This window comes from Astyanax mexicanus, chromosome 18, assembly GCF_023375975.1.
Source record: "Astyanax mexicanus isolate ESR-SI-001 chromosome 18, AstMex3_surface, whole genome shotgun sequence".
Classification (NCBI taxonomy): Eukaryota; Metazoa; Chordata; class Actinopteri; order Characiformes; family Acestrorhamphidae; genus Astyanax; species Astyanax mexicanus.
Window position 1 is genome coordinate 26,368,651 of NC_064425.1, and position 22,425 is coordinate 26,391,075.

Below are 22,425 nucleotides of genomic sequence, written 5' to 3' on the forward strand. Positions count from 1 at the left end.
ATAAAAATTCATAAAAAATCAACGATAACGTGTACGTTGCCGAAAGTCGCACACATGATAGATTAAATCAGTCTCTTTCAAACGATGGCAGAACCGTTGTGGTTGTATGTTCCAATCTTGAGTTATTGAATTTTAAGCATTATTTTAATAAATAAAAATTCATAAAAAATCAACGATAACGTGTACGTTGCCGAAAGTCGCACACATGATAGCTTACGTCATTCTCTTTCAAACGATGGCAGAACCGTTGTGGTAGTATGTGCCAATCTTGAGTTATTGAATTTTAAGCATTATTTTAATAAATAAAAATTCATAAAAATTCAACGATAACGTGTACGTTGCCGAAAGTCGCACACATTATAGCTTAAGACAGTCTCTTTCAAACGATGGCAGAACCGTTGTGGTTGTATGTGCCAATCTTGAGTTATTGAATTTCAAGCATTATTTTAATAAATAAAAATTCGTAAAAATTCAACGATAAAGTGTACGTTGCCGAAAGTCGCACACATTATAGCTTAAGACAGTCTCTTTCAAACGATGGCAGAACCTTTGTGGTTGTATGTGCCAATCTTGAGTTATTGAATTTTAAGCATTATTTTAATAAATTAAAATTCATTAAAAATCAACGATAACGTGTACGTTGCCGAAAGTCGCACACATGATAGATTAAATCAGTCTCTTTCAAACGATGGCAGAACCGTTGTGGTTGTATGTTCCAATCTTGAGTTATTGAATTTTAAGCATTATTTTAATAAATAAAAATTCATAAAAATTCAACGATAAAGTGTACGTTGCCGAAAGTCGCACACATTATAGCTTAAGACAGTCTCTTTCAAACGATGGCAGAACCGTTGTGGTTGTATGTGCCAATCTTGAGTTATTGAATTTTAAGCATTATTTTAATAAATAAAAATTCATAAAAAATCAACGATAACGTGTACGTTGCCGAAAGTCGCACACATGATAGCTTAAGTCAGTCTCTTTCAAACGATGGCAGAACCGTTGTGGTAGTATGTGCCAATCTTGAGTAATTTAATTTAAAGCAAGTGTATGGAGTCAAAAAAGGGTCATAAAGATTTTGAGTTTGTAAAACAGAAGTCACAAATGTACTGAAACTTGTAACTGCGTTTAAACAACTGCATGCACGAAAATCCAAATCCACAAATTAACTGGAATGTGCAAACTTGAAACAGAAAGTAATATTAATAATAATTCAAATGTACAAATGTGAAAAAATATTTTAATTATATATAAATATATATTTTTTAATTTGTAAATCCAATCTCTTGAATGTGTGAATCAGTACTGCTCAAATGGCTTAAGCTGGGTCAGACCAAAAATCACATTGAATTTGTGAGGTTGTAAATGTGACAGTGGGTGTTTTTCACTGTGGAGCTAAAAATCCTCTCATTCACCTTCTCTGCTGCGGGTGCGAAGCTCTAGCTGCAGTTGCGAATTTTGACCCTGTTTTGACGCCTGATTGATGAACCAATAGGAAAGCTTTATCTGGACCAATCAGATTACGGGGTTTGTTTAACCAATCAGAACAATGGGTGGGTCTCTGCAGCTCAGAGTACTGGGCATGTCGAAAGGTGGTCGTCTATTGGTCTATTGGAGCTGACGTTCCACGTGGCCGCCATTTTGGAGTCGGCCACCATGCGCCCCCCAGTGGATCAATTTACACTGAGGAAGGAGTTTAATAAACCGATAATATTCACAACTCTACCAATTTACACACGGTTTGGTTTGTTACAAACAGCAGAGATGTAGTAATGATACAGGACGCTGTCACACATTACAAATATGTGCTTTCATGCTGAAATACTTTACATTATGCTCTTTATCAAAGACAGACATATGGTATAGCATATTAATTAGTACATAAATTAATTAATTTATTAATATATATATATATATATATATATATATATATATATATATATATATATATATATGTGTGTGTGTGTGTGTGTGTGTGTGTGTGTGTGTGTGTGTGCATCTATGTACATAAATATAAAATTAATTCATATAATTAGAACATAATATAAAGTATTTCAGCATGAAAGCACGTATTTGTAATGTGTAAATCAGGTAAAAAATTGGTAGAGTTATGAATATTATTGTTTTATTAAACTCCTTCCTCTGTGTAAATTAATCCACCGGGGGCGCATGGTGGCTGACTCCAAAATGGCGGCCACACTTTCGACACGCCCACACCTTTCGACACGCCCAGTACTCTGAGCTGCAGAGACCCACCCATTGTTCTGATTGGTTAAACAAACCCCGTAATCTGATTGGTCCGGATAAAGCTTTCCTATTGGTCCATCAATCAGGCGTCAAAACAGGGTCAAAATTCGCAACTGCAGCTAGAGCTTCGCACACACAGCAGAGAAGATGAATGAGAGGATTTTTAGCTCCACAGTGAAAAACGCCCACTGTCACATTTACAACCTCACAAATTCAATGTGATTTTTGGTCTGACCCAGCTTAAGCCATTTGAGCAGTACTGATTCACACATTCAAGAGATTGGATTTACAAATTAAAAAATATATATTTATATATAATTAAAATATTTTTTCACATTTGTACATTTGAATTATTATTAATATTACTTTCTGTTTCAAGTTTGCACATTCCAGTTAATTTGTGGATTTGGATTTTTGTGCATGTAGTTGTTTAAACGCAGTTACAAGTTTCAGTACATTTGTGACTTCTGTTTTACAAACTCAAAATCTTTATGACCCTTTTTTGACTCCATACAAGTGCTACTGTGCTGCGAAGCTCAGCTAATGTTGCATACAGCTTTTTAACTGTCTCACACAGCTCACCTACTGTCACACAGATCTTTGTAACTTTCGCGTTGAGCTTCGTAACTGTACCACGGAGGTCTTTAACTGTATCGCGGAGCTCAGCTACTGGCGAGATGGTGTGAGCTGCACGGACAGTAGCTGAGCTCCGCGAGAAAGTTAAAAAGCTATGCTCAACAGTATTCTTGCCACTACATGCTTTCATAGGTTTGATGTGGACCTCCATATAAAACCACCATGGAAATTATTTTACCGTGACAGCCCTATTGGAAACATTAAACAATATGCTTACATGTTAAAAAACATGTAAATAGCAGTTAAAGCAAAGAAAAAGTAAAAAAAAAAAAAAAAAAACTATGAACTGTAAAACTAAAAAAAATACGGTTTATAGTCACCTATACCATAATTTTTATACAGTAAAGAAAAAAATGGATCATGGAAACCTCAAATAAATAAATCAAATAATTAACAGTAACAATGTAACTTTTAATTAATTAAAATTTTAAATTGAGTACTTTTTTACTTTTATTTTTAGATGGGTACTTTTTACTTTTACTTGAGTAGAATTTAAGCAAAGTAAAGGTACTTTTACTTAATTACAATTTTTCAATACTTTTTTTCACCTCTGCCTGTGTCATCAGGGAAGAAAAAACCCATTAATGGAATAACCTGGTCTATATTCAGTATATTCAGCTGACATCATTCTTTCAGCACATCATTTACTTAGTAAGATCCAGGTAGGGACTTTTTTGCCAGGCTGTGTATTTGCTTATTTTAAGCAAAAAAAAAATATCTATATTCTTTAAATTAAGAGAAAATTATTTTTTTGCCTTGAATTTTCAATAACGTGTTTATAAATCTATTACACTGATTGCTGACTTTTTATTTAGTTTAAATTAAATTCCTAAAATTGTCAAAAAAAATGGAAATCAAAATGGAAATCACTAAATGACAGCACTACACCGAGGAATCCTGAGTGTTCTGGTAAGCCAGGGAGATATTAGCTAGCGGTTTGTCCCACATAACTTTGTTTTAACACAGTAAACACACAGACTACAGTCCAATATAGTCATCTCTGAACTGAGAAAGCGCTTAGCAGGGTTAGCGGCTAATGATGAGAGTGCTCTAGTCTCAGTGCTGGAGAGCTAAACTGAAACTCCCGCCTTAAATTTGGATACAAGAATCTAATAACTTGATTGCTGCCTTTTGTGCATATTTTGAATTTAAATTTCTTTAAATAAAGTGAGAATTGTTAGTAAGACTGATTAAAATTATTATTTCTAAAATAAACAAAATAATAACAAGGTTTAGTAACACAAAAAGTCTCATCGAAGAAGAAAATAAGATTTATTGCTTAAAATGTGATAGGTTCACTTAGTGGCTAAGATTTCGTTTTTTTGCTGTGTGTGAAATGTTGCTTGGAGGGGCCCCTGTGAATTGTGCATCTATGCCTAGGGCCCCAACAGTCTCTCAGTGGACTGTTTATTGGTTAATATTGATTAATTTTAGAAAAGCGCATGTGTGTTATTTAATAAGTTCTGATTCTTCAGTAATATTAGCTTTTTTGGTGCAACTATTGTCAGATTTATTGACTGTAGGTGTAGAGGTGCTTGCCCTCTAAGTATGACTAGGACAGTGTGATAAGAGATGCCCACATTTAGCCTACTCAGTATTTACACCATCAATTCCCTGAAGGCTGGTGGGTTGGGTGACCCGAGAGTTCTGCTCCTTCTAGAAGGGCCTGTGTGGTGGATCCCATTTGATAGCTGGCTGGCATTGCTCAAGTATCAGTGGGTAATAAATAGCCTTGGGAGCAGAAATCTCTTGTGGAACTCCCAAATTATTTGTATGCACATACATAGGCCTATAGTTTTTGGCACGTCAGGAGTGTTGTTTGGATATGTCAATGAAATGGAATTGTCTGTTGAAAATGGGGGTGTTCAGTTGTTTTTTTACTTTTTTTTTAAACCAAATAATTCTGACTATAAAGCAAAAACAAAGTGTCTTTGCTGTATGTGTGTGTTTGTGTTTAAGTGTGTGTGTATGTGTGTTGGGTGTGTGCATGAGGGTTGTTGGTGTTAAGCAGGAATGGGAATAGGGTTTTATTTTAAGATTACTGGGTTACTTTGACATTTAAGCAACCTTTGCTGTGTGACTCACTGAAAAGAGAAGAGAGTTGAGGCCAAAATAGAAAAGATGATCAGGCTAAAATAAATGAAGAAGTAACTGAGTATTTGTTCTTTTTTGTGCCTTTATCTGTAAAGCTTTAGCACAGGTCATTGTGAGAGGGGCTGGACAATTCAATTCAATATCAAAATATAGTAAATTGAGAGAGAAAATGTTTGGATGAGAGTAAAAAAAAATAATTATTAACCCTCTCGTTATCCTCAAATGCATGCTTAGTCATTTTGACCCTGTATTTTAACCTTATAAGTATACACTTATTATAAATAAATAAAAAGTTGAGTGTCAGATTGCAAAGCAGTTTGAAAGGAAGATAAATGTTACCAGGAACAATAAAAGATTGGTATATGTAATTGTACTTCAAATCATGAAACCAGGTCTTCTGGGTGTGTGACGGGATCAGGGGAGTTTTAATGAATTTGGGGGCTCTAAGCAAATTGGCCACCTATTAAAACCTACCGTATTTTTCGCACTGTAAGGCGCACCAGTTTATAAGGCGCACTATCAATAAACGTCTATTTTCTGGTCTTTTTTCATACATAAGGCGCACTGGATTAATATAAGGCACATTATTCAACACTATTAAGAAACAGGGGTGTTGCCATGTTTTCCTTCTTATTCAGCAGGTCTCTCCACTGGGTGGTGGTGTCTCTCCGTGTTTCCGTTTATTTACAGTAAGCTTAGATTTTCAGATTGGCCATGGTACACGAGCAGACTGCAGTCCGATATACTCACCTCTGAACGATGAAAGAGCTAGCTAGCGCTTAGCACGGTTAGCAGCAAAGGCTGATAGTGCTTTAGCCTCAGTGCTGGAGAACCAAACTGAAGCTCCTTACAACCTAACTGGTAAAATTCATTCAGAAGGCGCACAGGATTTTAATGCACAGTGACCATTTTTGGGAAAATTAAAGGATTTTAAGTGCAACTTATAGTAAGAAAATACAGTATAACATCAACCACCACCAGCCACAGCCACAAAAAACACACAATGCCTCCTTCACACAGACAGATTTGTTGTTTTTTTTCCACCAAAATTAAAGCAGATTGGCAGCTGGTTATCTTTAGTGACGAGATCTGTTTTTTTTTTCACTATATTGTTCTAACAGTTCAATACTCGTCCACATACTGCTGCTGTCTCTAGAGCTTGCCTTGAAGGCACAGATAATATGCCATGAAAATTTGTGGGATGCTCCACCCCTGTTGCAAAAGCTGCATCAGTAGTCAAGTGATATGGGATGGATTATCACAGGACACCATTAGTACGGTAACTCCATGCCAAGATGTCTGGCAAGTTGCGTAACACGTGTGTCTCACAACATTTATATTGCATTAACCATAATAAAAGAAAATGTTGTGATATAAATTTTGACCATATCGTACAGCCCTCACTACCACTGCCTAGTCCTCCTTGCCTTGAGCTTATCATTTCAGAACACACATGCTTATCAAACCTGCTGCAGCCAAATGAGTCAACACAGCCGAACAAGCCTACCGGACGCATATGTCTGCAGAATGAAGAATATGGGCATGAAGAACACTGTAATGTTGGATCAATACATTATTTCATTGGGATCGAAGGCCATGCATTCTAGATGGCCTCAGAAAAAAGTGTCTCTGAACTTGTGCAGAGGTTTTGCATTAGTGCATTAGTGCTATAACAGTGGGTTGCTATCTGGATTGCAGGCAGTCAGTTGGCCAGGCCAAAACTCATGAGCAGTGTGGTCTGGAAGTTTCTGTGTGTGGCAGGGTCAGGTGACCGGCTGCTGGAATCTCTCCGGCTGCTGTGGGTATAAACGCAGAACAGTCTAGAGCCTCTGCCTCTGATTCCAGCGGGGCAGGAGAGCGAGAGGAGCCAGCAGATCTCTGTAGAGGGGCACAAGCAGAGGCCGCACTAGTGCTGATTGTGTGCTGAGGAAGACACACACGTTCCACACACTTACCTCTCAAAAAGAAAGAAGGTAAAAAGAAGGTTTTCTCTGAGGTGTTGCAAGCAAGCGACCTGCAGAAAGCAGCTTGGGAGTCTCCGTCTTTCTGTGTTTGTCCTGTTTTTTTTGTCCATTATGTCATTTTGTTTTTTTATTTTTTATTTAATTTTTACATTTCTGTTTTTTATTTTTGGCAGTTTTATTATCTCTGTGCTTTTTTGTTGGGGTGAAGGGAGCTTGGCTTCTGCTTCTCCAGCTGGCAAAGTCACAGTGTTTTATGAACTTCTGTGCTGTTTCGTGACCTAACTGTATATCTCTGCTTGTGTGCATCAAATTAAATAATAAACAGAGTCGTGTGAAAATGACTCTGAGGCCTAATTTTAGAAATCAAGTGTATGACTCATTCTGACATTCACGTACTGAATAGATTAGAAAGAGTGTACTCTGGGAAATGGGGGCTTTTTGCACTTTTTGAAGAAAATTGAGTGTTATTTTGTGTTTCAGCCAGAAGTTTTATCTAATTATATACAATATATTTATAAAATAAATGCTGTATATTGTGTTAGGAAAAAGTCTTTTGACTTGTACAGTAGTATACGATATAAATCTTTTTGCTATTATTTAGAACCATTTTTGAAAAGCGTCCTTCAAAGAAACCATGCACAATAGGTGTTCCATCTGTTGGATGGAGAACGTCCATTTAGTCCATATCAGACGCGCATTTCTAAGCATAGTGCTATCATTAGTCATTAGGCCTGTCACAATAAATGTTATAACTTTTTATCTGTTTATCTGTACAGAAATAATTGCACTTAATTATATTATTGTCAGTTTAAGATTTTTTTTCCTCTGATATAATGATAATATACTAATATCATAATATTGCAAAAAAAAAGCAATGCACTTCAAATTAATATGATTGTTGAGACTTTAGACTTGAAAATTCCAAATAATACAAAATTATATTATCTAAAAAAAAGCTCATTACATTAATAGCAATAACAAGGTATGCAAAAATTACTCACGTAATTTTTATATATTGGGCAATAAGTCGATAAAATAATTAGGAGAACACAACAAAAAATGCATTTGAATACAGCGGAACTGTCTCAATTAATACATTTTTACGAACCTAGTGGGACTCCACAAGATATGCTAAAATAAAGGGTTAATGAGTAATCCATTGTGATTTTTATTTAGATCAGAATTAATTAAACTGAATAATAAACCAAGGGTTCAATGGGTTTATTGGTTCTGTTCATGGTATTACAAGAAGCCTACAAGTCTCCTTGTACACTAGTCTTAAAACCAGTTTTATATAAGTTATATGTGGTTTTAACAAACTATATGAAGTCAACACATCAAATAAAATACAGACAAATATCATTAGTAAAATGTGATCATGGGATGATGCAATGAAAAATCCTATATTTGACACAATGCTAAATATTGAGACAAATTAACAATATTTAAATTTGTATTTTTGGACAATTGGTTAGTTATGTTTAGTCATAATGTGAAACACATACGTTTGCACGCTGTCAGCCCACACCCTTTTTCTGCCCTGTCATTATATTTACTGTTGAAACAAGATCCTGTAGATTATCTAAGCCTCACCTCCTCTCACACATATAAGGATGTGCTCCAGCAGAGATCTGCACAGGGTTGAACACAGAGAGTGCCTGTTTATCACTGATTTTATTAAACACGCTGCCAGATTTGTGCAAAAACGTCAGGCCACATGATTGCTTTGGCTCCACGCTGAAGAGAGAAGAACATTCTGTTTGTCTCCAGCACTGTGCTCTTGTCTCATTAGATAGCTCTAGAAAACAAAACAGAGTAATTAAACACAGCTAAATTTTCTTCCAGTAAAACGTGCCAGTTTGTCTGGTTTATCATTTGTGAGTTTCAGAATGACTGATAATAGTTTACAGTCATTTACACTCAGTCTAGCCAACCCTGCAAAATTACATTTCCATTCACTTCTTTAAAACAAACATTTAAAACATTTAGTTATTTCATAATAAATAGGAATGCACATAATATTTCTTTCTGCACAATGATGGGACTCAATATCAAACCAGTTCAGATGTTAAAAATGTTCATTAAATAGGGTGGGGTCCACTAAAATGGGTTTCATTTTTTTGTCAAAAGGCATCAAATAAGCTTTGTATGAGATCTGAAGATATTTTCATAGTGACATTGGTCTAGAAAATTTAAGAAAGTATAATAATTTTGAAATTATGAGTTATTTAAATGAAATGGACCAATATAATAATAATATAATATAATATAATACAATAACTATTATCTTTAGTGTGTCATAGTAACAACGCAGTCATAATTAAAGTTCATAGGTCTATATGATTTCTCTTATGTACTTCCTTTACCGCTCTGCCCCGCCCACCTAAGTAACCTTAGACCAATCAAAACTATTACTACATGTACATTTGTGTTGTTGCAACAATGTAAGAGCGCTAATTGTGATTGGCTGTATAATTTTAAAGAGACATGGTTTTATCTGGCCCTTTTTACCTGATGGTCCATTTTATCTGACTAAAAATAATGGCAAAATGAATGAAATCCTGTGAGAATTAATAAGATTCATTTTCAACCTTCAGCAAAATGTCTCAACTTGTTCAGTTCAGTTTCGCAAATATTAAAGCAGCTTTGTAAGAATTGGTACATTTTGCTCCTGGGATCCTATTACAGGTGTAAGGTGGTGTAAATTCACTTGTAAACCACTGTCAATACAATACAAGTCACGCTTTTAGCATCCCTTTATGAACAGCTGTACACATGCATTTGTTGACAAGCTGAGAAATACAGATCTGGCATTCGAAGTGGTAGAACCAATGTGAACTGAGGCGGTAGAGTAATATTACATATTACAGATGATATTTTAAGATAAAAGAGCTACATGATGTTACTTCAAATGCATGAATGTTGTTATTTACTCAGGATGTACATATGATATTGATATTTGGTATCGTATTGTGATTTTGGTATTATATTTCTATAAACTGGCATCATATAATTTTCATTTTACATGACCATTTTGAGTCTCTCTGTACAACTAAGCATTAAACAGACTATTAGCATACCATTAAAATTGTTAAATGTAAATGAGCTGTGGTCTGACTAGCTATTTTATATTTTTAAATAAAAAATATAATTTTATATATTTATATTTTATACTTTATTCAAAAAGCAGTCCAGACTGAAACAGTGTTTATAACATCTGTGTGAATGTGAACAATTGATGTTTTGCAGCTTAGTTTTTATGTATGTTTTCATCTAACGTTTATATTCTATACTAAACTATATTTTCCTAAAAACATGATTATTTATTATAATTGCTTGCAGAAAGGCAGCTATAAAAATGCATGTCTATGCTGTATAACATGTGGATAACATGCATAACATTATACAGCCTTCCACTATGGTATGCAGTATGAAATTCTGTATTCATACCAGTTCTATTGGCATAGTTGTCTGATTATGAATGGTAGACTGTTAAAAGATCAAGAAGAGGGTTGAGAGTCTGGGGGTCTGGGTAGGGGGTTGTAAATAGTTTAGTTGTTTGTGTGATTGACGTTTCAAGCTTGACAGACACGCACACATTTCATTCCTGGCTTAAAGCCAAGCAAGTACTCAGTGCAGTACTTTCTAGAATGGCCTAGGGCAGCATTCCCACTCAGTGTGGCACTTCATGCCTGCAGCTGATCTACAGACCTCTTTCTTTCTTTCACTCCCTTTCTTCCTCCACCTCTCTGAAGTTTACCCTTTTCCCTCTTTCAGACAAAATGTCTAAAGGTCCAGCAGTAGGCATCGACTTGGGCACCACCTACTCATGTGTTGGCATTTTCCAGCATGGTAAAGTTGAGATCATTGCCAACGACCAGGGCAACAGGACCACACCCAGCTATGTTGCCTTCACAGACACAGAGAGACTGATTGGAGATGCTGCCAAGAATCAGGTGGCCATGAACCCCAACAACACTGTGTTTGGTAAGACACTGATCAAATTACCCTGGAATTTATGAAGGGAAGCTTTGTGAACCAGTTTGTGAAACAGAATTTGATGAAATGCTGCTTTGTATTTGTAGTAGTCAGCCTACGCCACTGGATGGCAGTACAAGCAAATATAATAATAAAGAGAAAAAAGTAAGCAGATACAAAGGCCAATTTTAAAAACGACAAAAAAGTAAGTAAAACATAATTAAATGTAGCCCCTCCGATTAAAGCTACTGACCAATACAGCCTCTCAAAGCTACAGATTTATACAGTCTTTCAGATTAAAGCTACTTATCAATATAAACCTATTGACTGCTACAAGCCTCAGAGTTAATATACTGACTGATACAGCCCCTCAGACTAAAATTACAGATATACAGATATCAGCAACTTATTGATATAGCCCCATACAATAAATCTAGTGAAGGAACAGCCCCTCAGATTAAAGCTACTGTTGAGATACTGACCGATACAGCCCCTTAGATTAAAACTACTGATTGCTACATCCTTTAGAGTTAAGACACTGACTGATACAGCCCCTCAGATAAAAGATACTTCTGGAACAGACCTTCAAAATAAAGATACTGACTCAGATTGCAGTTTTTGGAACAGCCCCTCAAAATAAAGATACTGACTCAGATTGCAGTTTTTGGAACAGCCCCTCAAAATAAAGATACTGACTCAGATTACAGTCTCCTAGATTACTGCTCTAATTATACAGTCCCTCAGTTTAAAGACACTGACTAATACAGCTAATAGAGCTACTGACTCAGATTAGACCTACTGACTGAAACAGCCCCTCAGATTACAGCTACTGACTGATTCAGTGACTCAGATTACAGCTACTGACCTTTACAGCCCACATACTAGGGGTAACGATTAATACAACCATTCAGATTACAGCTACTGACTAGTACAGCCCCTCAAATTACAGGTACTGACTAATAAAGCCCACATACTACAGATAATGATTAACATAACCACTCAAATTACAGCTACTAGTTAGTACAGACCCTCAAACTACAGCTACCGAATGATACAGCCCACAGAGAAAAGATACTATCTGATACAACCTCGCAGATTAAAGCTATTTACTAAAACAGCCCCACACATTACAGCTACTGACTAATACAACCACTCAGATTACAGCTACTGACCAGTACAGCCCCTCAGATTACAGCTACTGACTGATACAGCCCCTCAGATTACAGCTATTGACTGATATAGCCCACAGATTACAGCTACTGACTGATACAGCCCCTCAGATTACAGCTACTGACTGATACAGCCTCTCAGATTACAGCTAGTGATTGATACAGCCCACAGATTAAATATTCTAACTGATACAAACCCGCAGATTACAACTATTCACTGAGACCGCCACTCAGATTACAGCTACTGACTGATACAGCCCTCAGATTGAAGCTACTGACTAATACAGTCTCTCATACATATCTGAATTCAGAAGCTAAAATGTGATGTAATGTTATAACTATAACTATGTAAGTTATTAATATACCTAAACTTGGCTACTTCATAAAAGGAAAAAATGAGTATTACACCACATAAAAAAATATTAAATGTTAAATGTGTTCTTGAGAAAAGTGCTAACGAGAAGTAAAGATAACTCTTACTAGTTTTTTGTTATATTAGTGACACTATCAAAAGTTTCTTAGTTGGGGAAGTTCAGTGTCTAGTTCAGTGTCTTGCACCTTTTTAGTCCCGGAACCCATAAATATAAAAGATGCAGATCCTTTTTTATTTAAGTTATATAAATTATTTGATAAGCTGAACAAATTTGAAAACAAAAGTAAGTATATATCTGCTGACAAATGTTAAAAATTAAAGTAACACACCTGCTAGTTGTGCATAATATATATAACCCTTTCCCTCTCCTTAACCCTGGTAAATATGTATATACTTATGTGAGAATGTATATTTATTTGTATTAATACAATGTCTCATTGGGAGCTCATCACCCAGTCCCTTGGCCCCAGCCATTATTTTTATATTATCACTTAAATCTATGTAGCACTCATCATATTTCTCTGATATTTTTTTTCCGCCTCTAAGATGCCAAGCGCTTGATTGGTCGGAGGTTCGACGACGCCGTGGTGCAGTCGGACATGAAGCACTGGCCTTTTAAGGTGGTTAGTGATGGAGGCAAACCCAAGATGGAAGTGGAATACAAGGGAGAGATAAAGACCTTTTATCCTGAAGAAGTGTCCTCCATGGTTCTCACTAAGATGAAGGAGATCTCTGAGGCTTATTTGGGCAAGGTAAGAAAATTCAGAGAGCATATTTCTTTACAGTAGCGGCACAATGCAGACGTCCCAAATCTCCCGGAAGTTGCGGTAGTCTACCACCTATAAATGATAAAATCTCCCGGAAGCTAGAATGAGTGGCCCAAGACAATAAATAGCCCACTCAAGAACCCTAGTATGAGTCTATATTAGTTATGGAACTGGAGAGACAACAATGTAATAGTCTTAGCAGTAAGGCTAATGTCAGTCAAGAGCCGTTCAAAACCATCCTCTAATTGTCCTTCTGTACGTGTAGTAACATGTAATATCCTGCTACACCTTTTGACATCCATACAGGCATTAACACAGTATTGTTTCTGGAGTTGGTAGATTCCAATTCTGAAACACAATGTCATGTGTTAAATTGGAATATGTCACAGAAGGCATTACCACCCACTGTGAACTTCAGGGTCACGGAATGAGCCTCTCTATGGCACTGTTAGCCTGGGTTCAGCGCCATGGAACGAGCCTCCGGAGAGCCGGTTGTTTGGATTTGAACATAGCAAGCTAGCTAACTTTCCTGCTGACTTCTTTCTCGCCCTCCTCTGGCTGTTGGTAGAAGGAGCCACAAACCCTGGAGATATCAGCCAATAGCATTCGCTGAGGGAGATGACCCTGAGCCCACCCCAAACTGTCAAAACCACCCTTTTTTACACTTGAGCGCTAAAGCCTCACTCGAGCAAAACTTAAAGGCAATTTGCAAATTCGTGCAAATTCGAGAGCGATATTTTTTTCAGTGCGCACACAATTCCCTTTTTTTCGCTTGGAAGTTTTACATTTGCTCTTGCAAAAAGTACATTTACACGGAGAAATCTTGGGCATGAATTAAAGAAATCATGAGCACAATCTGCAAATCGTTCACTCGAATTAAAGAAAACGTGAGCAGGAACTGCTATATAATTTACTCAATTAATTTTTTCTACCTGTAACACTAGAGCTTTAATAATCAGCAGGTTTGTATATAACTGTATAATCACAGCAGCCTTGTAACAGCCCTAGAGAGAAAATGCTCCTTTCCCTACAAGCCTCTAAAAAAATTTACAAGCGCATAAAAAAAATGTTCGCTCGAATTACAGAAATCGTGAGCACGACTTAAAGAAATCGTTCACTCGAATTAAACAAAATGTAAGCACGAATTGCTATATTGTTCACTCGATTTAATTATTTTTAAATTATTTTTTTATCCATGGCCCCTCCCGGGCTCCGTACATTTACACACACAAAATGTTAAAACACGCAGGCTCATTATTTTTACACTTGGTATTTTTACGCTCCCACATTTTTGACATTAATGTAACGCCATAGCACACACATATCCCACAGGTCAGTGCAGCTCCTATCCCATGACTTTTGGCATGTCAGTGTATAATATAAAGCAAAATCAACGTAAAGATGTTAACCACCATCAAAGCTACTTTCAAGTATCAGCAGCCCAAAACCAACCTTTAATGATGGTGTTGTACATGTAGTAACAGTTCAACTGTAAACATGGTTTTCAGACATACCCAGTATTCTTCGCTATAACTATAATAATTTATAATAATACTCTGCTGCACTCTTGACTGTTTGCATGGCATGCTTTAAAACAGTGTATGGAAAACAGTAAACCAATGCTGATGTTTCTGCTGCAGAATAGAAAGGTGCAAAAAGTGGTTCACAGCATCAGAAAAATAAGATGCTTATCAGATTAAACATCCGCACATTAAAAAAAAAAAAACAGCCACAGATCCCAAGTGTTAAAACTGTCGGTATAAACAGAACTTCTCACACCTCTTATTAACAGATGCTCTCTCAGCTAAGCAGTTCCTGTTCACAAAGCTTCAGCCCTAGCTGAACATGAAGAGTGACACATACAAGAGTTCAGAGTATTAACTGAATAACTCATTGTATTACAATTATTAATTGTATTAAATATGTTAAATTCAATTAAATTCTGGATTTGATTAGTTAGTTATTATTTTATTTATTGTGATGTTACATTACTATTTTAGGTGTACATCAAAGATCAATTAAAACTTCCAAAAAGCAACAACAAACTTGCAGAAATGCACTGCAACAAAATACAGTACAGTTTTGTCATGCGGTCAAAGCCAAGGGCAGTAACATTCTACAATGAATACTAAATCAATATCAGCAATAACTATGACTAAATATTAACCATGTAAACTAGGGTGACCATAATTTAGGTATTTGAAAAGAGGACACTGGGAACACAAATTCCTCCACTGTGGTTAGGATTTAGTGGTCAGGATGGGGCTTTGAGTTGGCCTTTCTTTTAGGTTTATTGAAATACCAATATGCAGCATTATTAGTGGATTTGTACATAAACACATACTTATATAAACAAGTACATTACAAGATTATTTATTTGGACATTTTAGAATATTTTGTCCATTTGGTTGATTCACTGATTGTGTATTTCATAGACTTTTTTGTTCATGTAAATCAGTGATTTGTTCTTTATAAAATGCTAGACGTTTACAATGAATGGACCAATAGAAATGTTCCAAATTGATTTGGAAAATATTTTTTCTATTGACTTTCATTGAAAGTTAAGAAGGTTCTTTTTCTTCTTCTCTAAAGTTTGGAGAACATTCAAGCAGTTTCATTAATGGTTGTGTAGATGCAGGTTACACAACCATCTGTGGTCGGAAACCAGTTTCTTCCTAAAAAGTAAGTGTGTTCTTGAGAATAGTGCTAACAATAAGTTTAGGTCAGATTCCGGGTGTGTCATTTTCTCAAGAACGTAATGTCTAGTTCAGTGTCAAGTTCAGTGTCTAGCTTGTCGTGCACCTTTTTAGTCTCAGATCCCATTAATATATATAATATATATATATACATACAGAGAGAGAGACAGAGAAAGAGACAGAGATGACCACTGACAAATGTTTCACATGTTTAAAATGAAAGTAAATTATTATTATGTGCATAATATGCATAATAGTTGGGCTCAGAATTTGTAGATGATCTTCATAATATTGATAACAGATTATTAGAGTTATTGTTAGTGTCTGATTGAAATATATTATTTTAATTCTTCTGTTAAATCATGTAAATTAATTAGTATTTAAACAATGTTAATTATATATTATTATTTTGTAATGTATTTTACATTAGGGATATTAATTGAATATATTAATTTAAATAAGTATGTGTTAATGTACTAATGTACTAATGCAGCTGCATGTGTGTCCCCAGTGTCCTCTTTTCAGAACCAATATATGATCACCCTATTTCACATGGTTAATATTCATCCATGTTTAATCCTGATATTGATTGATTGTAATTTAGATTCCCAATCCCAGCATTTTTTTGTGTCCAAAAAATGGAATGTCTGGGGTAAAGGAAGACATCTGCTAACTATTTGTTGTACTATTTGTTGGCTATTTGTGTCTTCTACAGTAATTAAATCCCTCACATGTTAGTTACCGTATACCTCACTGTAGTTTCTTGATATGACTTATGGAAAAAGACTTTTGAGTAAACGTGTTCTAAGTTGTGTTTTGAAGGAAGTGGTCTGATCTCATATATAAACCATGTCTCTAGCTTCCATTCTAGCCTCCATTTTCAGACATGCTCTGAGGTTTTCACAAGTGTACAGTCACCATGCAAATGAAAAGAGTTTCACAGAATAAAATGAGTCAGCACCAGGTTTAGAGAACTGAGAGAAGTTCCAAGGACCAGTTTACTGTTTTTTTCTCAGCCACCTATATCATCAGCAAATCATCTGCTATCATGAACCCATAAAAATAGAAGTACAAATAGAAGTATTTTGCACTAGGAGTGGCATAAAGTTATCCAAAAGCAGTGTGTAAGACTGGTGGAGGAGAACATGCCAAGATGCATGACAACTGTGATTAAAAACCAGGATTTTTCCACCAAATACTAATTTCTGAACTGTTAAAACTTTATGAATATAAACTTGTTTTCTTTGCATTATTTGAGGTCTGAAAATTTTGCATCTTCTTGTTATTTCAGCCATTTCTCATTTTCTGCAAATAAATGCTCTAAAAAACAAAATTTTTATTTGGAATGTTGTCTGTAGTTTATAGAATAAAACAACAATTCTCATTTTACTGAAACATATACATATACAAATAGCAAAATCAGAGAAACTGATTCAGAAACTGAAGTGGTCTATATTTTTCCTTTCCAGAGATGTATATAAAGTTATACTAAGTCTCTGATAAGCTGAGCAAATGTGAAACCCAAAGAAAGTATGTGGCTGCTGACAAAGTTAGAGTTATTAATTATTTGGTCTTCATAATATGGATAACAAATATTAGAGTTAGTGTAAGTGTCTTATTTTAATCTAAATTAATGTAATTCTTCTGTTACATTGTGTTAAAAGGAATCAGTATTGAGTGTTGAGGTTGAGGTTTTCTTATCAGTTAACTTGATCAGCAGCAAATCATCTGCAATCATTGCAATCATTATTGTTAGATCACGTTCTTGTGAGGTCTGACAGTGGATGCCACATGGATTCTTTTACATTCCTGTATTTCTAAAGCATTAGGTGCTAGCTCAAATCCACCATTAATTCAGGATGCACCACAAGCATATCCCACAGGTCTGCAAACAGTTCTATAGTTCTAATGGGACAAGGCAAAAGTCATATGACATCATAATAGATTCTTTCTGATTTTTCTTTCCAGCCTGTAACAAATGCAGTCATCACAGTACCTGCCTACTTCAACGACTCTCAGAGGCAAGCCACCAAAGACGCTGGTACTATTGCTGGCCTGAATGTCCTCCGCATTATTAATGAGCCAACAGCAGCGGCCATCGCCTATGGGTTGGACAAAAAGGTGATAAAACTGATTCTTTTACATATGTACTAGAAGTTTTTGTAACATAAGTGACACAATAGCTTTATTACAGCTTGGCAACCATACACTAAAGCCCTATCCAGATAGGATTGGTAAAAAATCTTTCTCACTGCTCGGTGAGAAAAATCTTGCATCCTGACATGACATTGTGTTCAGTAGCTTCTCCATTTCCACTCGCTGTTGTGTTTACGTGAATCTCCATGGAAACACGCGCTCAGAGTGTAATTAGATTGCGTGGCAGTGGACAAACAGCTATTTTGTTAAACATGAGGTGATGAAACTCAGACATGTGGATCCGGACGGGGACTAAATTACCGGAGGACCACGGAGTTCAGCGAAAAACAGTAGATAATTCTGCCTGGAATTTTCTCAGAGGACTTCTGAGAAAAAACACTTACATGGTCGTTCCAGACAGGAATAAAATCACAGAGGACCCCCTGAGAAACGAATCCCGTCCAGGTAGGGTTTAAGAGGCAGTTTTCCAAACAGGGATTAAACCTAGTCTTGGTTTTGTCCAGGACTAGGCTTTATCCCTGTCCACTACACCAACCCTATGTCCAAATGTCTGTGCCCTTCTAATGAATGCATTTAGCTATATTTAGTTGTGCCCACTGCTGATACAGATGTATAGATTCACACACTCAGCTTTTCTAGTCTCAGTAGACAGCTATTCTCAGTAACCTATTTTTGGGTGATATATCTGCCCCAAAATGCTTGAATATACTAGACACACATAACACAAGAAGTAAAGTTAAAGTACCAACTCATTGATTTTAATGGGCAGTATGAAGGTCATGTCATGTTAACCCTATATTATGATTAGTTGATAATTTACAGCAATTATCATGACAGGCTTACTCTGGAGCAGATAAACATGAACCTACCTGCACCATGCTTCTAATCTAATGCCAGGTGTTGGCTAAAAGTTATATAAATCCCCCTATAATTCAGCACTGAGCTCTGAAGCAATGTCACTATGTTCTATAAAATGATGATGGTGCTCCATCTAGTACTTTTGGGATAAATTGGGGAAATGGGGTTGAAGTGGGTTGGTGATCATCCAACGTCCTGACCATACAAATGATTTTGGCACTGATTGCAGTCAAATCCTATAGCAATGCTCAAAAATGTAGTAGTAAACCATCCTCCTGGTCAGTAGAGAAAGTAGAGTAGAGCAGAGTACTCCAACAAAAGTTGGATAAAATTTTAAAATACCCTTGATTTTGGAAGAAAGACTACATGAGCAAGTGTCCCAATACTTTTGTTCAAGCTCACGTGTGGTCTTCTTCACACAGGTTGGTGGTGAGCGGAACGTCCTCATCTTTGACCTGGGTGGTGGCACCTTTGACGTGTCCATTCTGACCATCGAGGATGGTATCTTTGAGGTCAAGTCCACAGCCGGTGACACCCACCTTGGAGGTGAGGACTTTGACAACCGCATGGTCAACCACTTCATCACTGAGTTCAAGCGCAAATTCAAGAAGGACATCACAGGCAACAAGCGTGCAGTACGTCGTCTCAGAACAGCTTGCGAACGGGCCAAGCGTACGCTGTCCTCCAGCACACAGGCCAGCATCGAGATCGACTCCCTCTACGAGGGGGTTGACTTCTACACCTCCATTACCAGGGCACGCTTTGAGGAGCTCAATTCTGACCTGTTTCGTGGGACTCTAGACCCTGTGGAGAAGGCCTTGCGTGATGCCAAGCTGGACAAGGCTCAGATCCATGATATTGTGCTTGTTGGTGGCTCCACTCGCATTCCCAAGATCCAGAAACTCCTGCAAGATTTCTTCAACGGTCGTGATCTGAACAAGAGCATTAACCCTGATGAAGCAGTTGCTTATGGGGCAGGTGGGTGACAAGATCAGGTGTGGTCTTTTGTGGTAAAGTGTATTTACTTTTTAGATGACCCCAAAATATTGCTTCTTCTTTGTGCATACATTTTTGAATTACCCTTTAGCTGTGCAGGCAGCCATCTTGTCAGGCGACAAGTCAGAAAACGTTCAAGATCTCCTGCTGCTGGATGTCACTCCTCTATCTCTGGGCATTGAGACCGCAGGAGGGGTCATGACTGTGCTCATCAAGAGAAACACTACCATCCCCACCAAGCAGACCCAGACCTTCACCACCTACTCAGACAACCAGCCTGGAGTGCTGATCCAGGTACTTCTTAGTGAAAGCAGATGGTATACCAGTTAATAAGAACATAACAGTAGAGTCGAGTAGATGTAAGGCCCTAAAAACATGTACGAAAATCATGGATTTCTCTATTTGTCTCCCAGGTGTACGAAGGAGAGAGAGCTATGACAAAAGACAACAACATTCTAGGCAAGTTTGAGCTAACTGGCATCCCCCCTGCCCCTCGAGGTGTGCCCCAGATTGAAGTGACCTTTGATATTGACGCCAATGGCATTCTCAATGTGTCTGCCGTGGACAAGAGCACCGGCAAAGAGAACAAGATCACCATCACTAATGATAAAGGTATAACTAGAACTGAGCCAGAACAAGGATTCAGGACTCTTTGCTCTTCCATTTCTCATCTGAGCACCTCTACCACTATCTTTTTTTCAGGTCGCCTGTCCAAGGAGGACATTGAACGCATGGTTCAGGAGGCTGACCAGTACCGGGCTGAAGACGAAGCTCAGAGGGAGAAGGTCACATCTAAGAACACCCTGGAGTCCCTGGCCTTCAACATGAAGAGTACAGTGGAGGATGAGAAGCTTAAGGACAAGATCAGTGCAGAAGATAAAAAGACTATTGTAGACAAGTGCAATGAGGTCATCGCCTGGCTGGACAGGAACCAGGTAAAGACATTAAAGACATAACGCTGCTTTCAGACCTTACTTTGGTCCAGACCTTTGGACTTTGGTTCGAACAAAATATCGTGTAAAATAACCAAAGGTCCAGACAAAAGTTCTATTCTTCTCTATTAGATATTTAGTATTGTTACAATACTGTACTTTAAAATAATCCTCCCTTATTTCTTTCACATTTTGCCACAGACTGCAGAAAAGGAAGAATACGAGCACCAGCAGAAGGAACTGGAGAAAGTCTGCAACCCTATTATCACCAAGCTCTACCAGGGTGCTGGGGGCATGCCAGGCGGAATGCCAGGTGGAATGCCGGGTGGGCCAGGAGGTTTCCCTGGAGGTGCCGGTGCTGGTGCATCCTCCGGACCCACCATTGAGGAGGTTGACTAGATCGGACAACATGAGACAAGAAGAAAAAGAGAAATCCACAAAAAGCGTCTTTTTTCAACATCTTATTTTAACATCAAGCTGTTTTCTAGGAAATCTCAAAGAATGTGTGGCTGGGAGCCAAATTCAACAGAGACCAACACACAGCCTGTGACCAAATCAGTGGGCTACTGCAATAACACACAACACACACAAAAAAATAATGTATTTTTGATTATTTTCTTTTTTTATTTAATAGATACTTTCTAGTCTATCTTCTAGTTATTTGATTATATTATTGTTTTAGCATTGCCGAGTGGCCTTTTAGCTTGTGCCATTACTTCTGCTTTTAAAGCTACATTTCCTGACAGACTTCCTCTTGTGTAGACTCTGCTTTGAGCTGGGTGGAAAAACAGCTCTCTGTGGTAACCATTTTACCACTCCATCCACATGAATAAAATAAGATGGTTTCTCTTCATGGCTTTGTCTTGTGGGTTTTATTTGTAATGGAATAACTGATGACTTTACATATAACACGAAAGATATAGTATAGTCAGCAAAACAAAAATCTGCCTGACAGACTAAAACACACAGTTTTTATTTATAATAGACGGATGTTTTGGGTGTATTCAAACATTTTTCTGAGATCCACAAAAAAGTATGTGGTTTTTCTGAGAAATAAAAATTATAGAACGCTTAAATGTCACTTTACCATTATGATATCATTATGTCACTGATGAAATCTAATAAAAAGAGTAATGAACAGGACATAGTGTTAGGCTCAATAATGAATTGTTATCAAGGAGAGATTTCCCCACTGGCACACTGACCTTGACATGCACAATCAGCAAGCTGACTAGCTCTTATTTGTGTTGAAAGGCAGGACTTTATTCAAATAAGATGCAATAATTGACATTAACACAGCTCCTATTCACTTCTTATCCAGTGGCACACTTATCCATTAAACACACTACGGTAATTTTCCTTTGTAGTCAGCTGTTGAATAATAATGTTGATAAGCTTTGCTCTGATTGGCTGGTTTTCAGCAAGACAATGTGGTGGAAACTTTGAAACCACATAAAATAGCACAGCTTAGTTTGGACAGTTATCCTATTTCTAATGTGTCCCTTGTTATACCAGAGTAATCAAGATCTAGCAAGGGTTTTTTTATTGGGCTGGGAGT

At 37.0% G+C, this 22,425-nt stretch overlaps 1 protein-coding gene across 1 annotated transcript; it reads left to right on the forward strand.

The window, feature by feature from the left end:
- The first annotated feature begins 6,802 nt into the window (after positions 1 to 6,802).
- Positions 6,803 to 21,720, forward strand: hsc70 (heat shock cognate 70). The gene is made up of 9 exons (XM_007239396.4): positions 6,803 to 6,950; positions 10,719 to 10,928; positions 13,008 to 13,213; positions 17,893 to 18,045; positions 19,362 to 19,917; positions 20,027 to 20,229; positions 20,349 to 20,547; positions 20,638 to 20,870; positions 21,069 to 21,720. Exons 2-9 carry the CDS (start codon positions 10,724 to 10,726, stop codon positions 21,264 to 21,266), a joined length of 1,953 nt encoding a protein of 650 aa, XP_007239458.1. The 5' UTR covers positions 6,803 to 6,950; positions 10,719 to 10,723; the 3' UTR covers positions 21,267 to 21,720.
- Positions 21,721 to 22,425: the final 705 nt, after the last annotated feature.

Coding starts and splice junctions, on each gene's coding strand:
- hsc70 (XM_007239396.4), top strand. CDS start 10,724: ATGTCTAAAGGTCCAGCAGTAGGCATCGACTTGGGCACCACCTACTCA. Junction 10,929..13,007: donor CCCCAACAACACTGTGTTTG/GTAAGACACTGA, acceptor TCCGCCTCTAAG/ATGCCAAGCGCTTGATTGGT. Junction 19,918..20,026: donor AGCAGTTGCTTATGGGGCAG/GTGGGTGACAAG, acceptor ATTACCCTTTAG/CTGTGCAGGCAGCCATCTTG.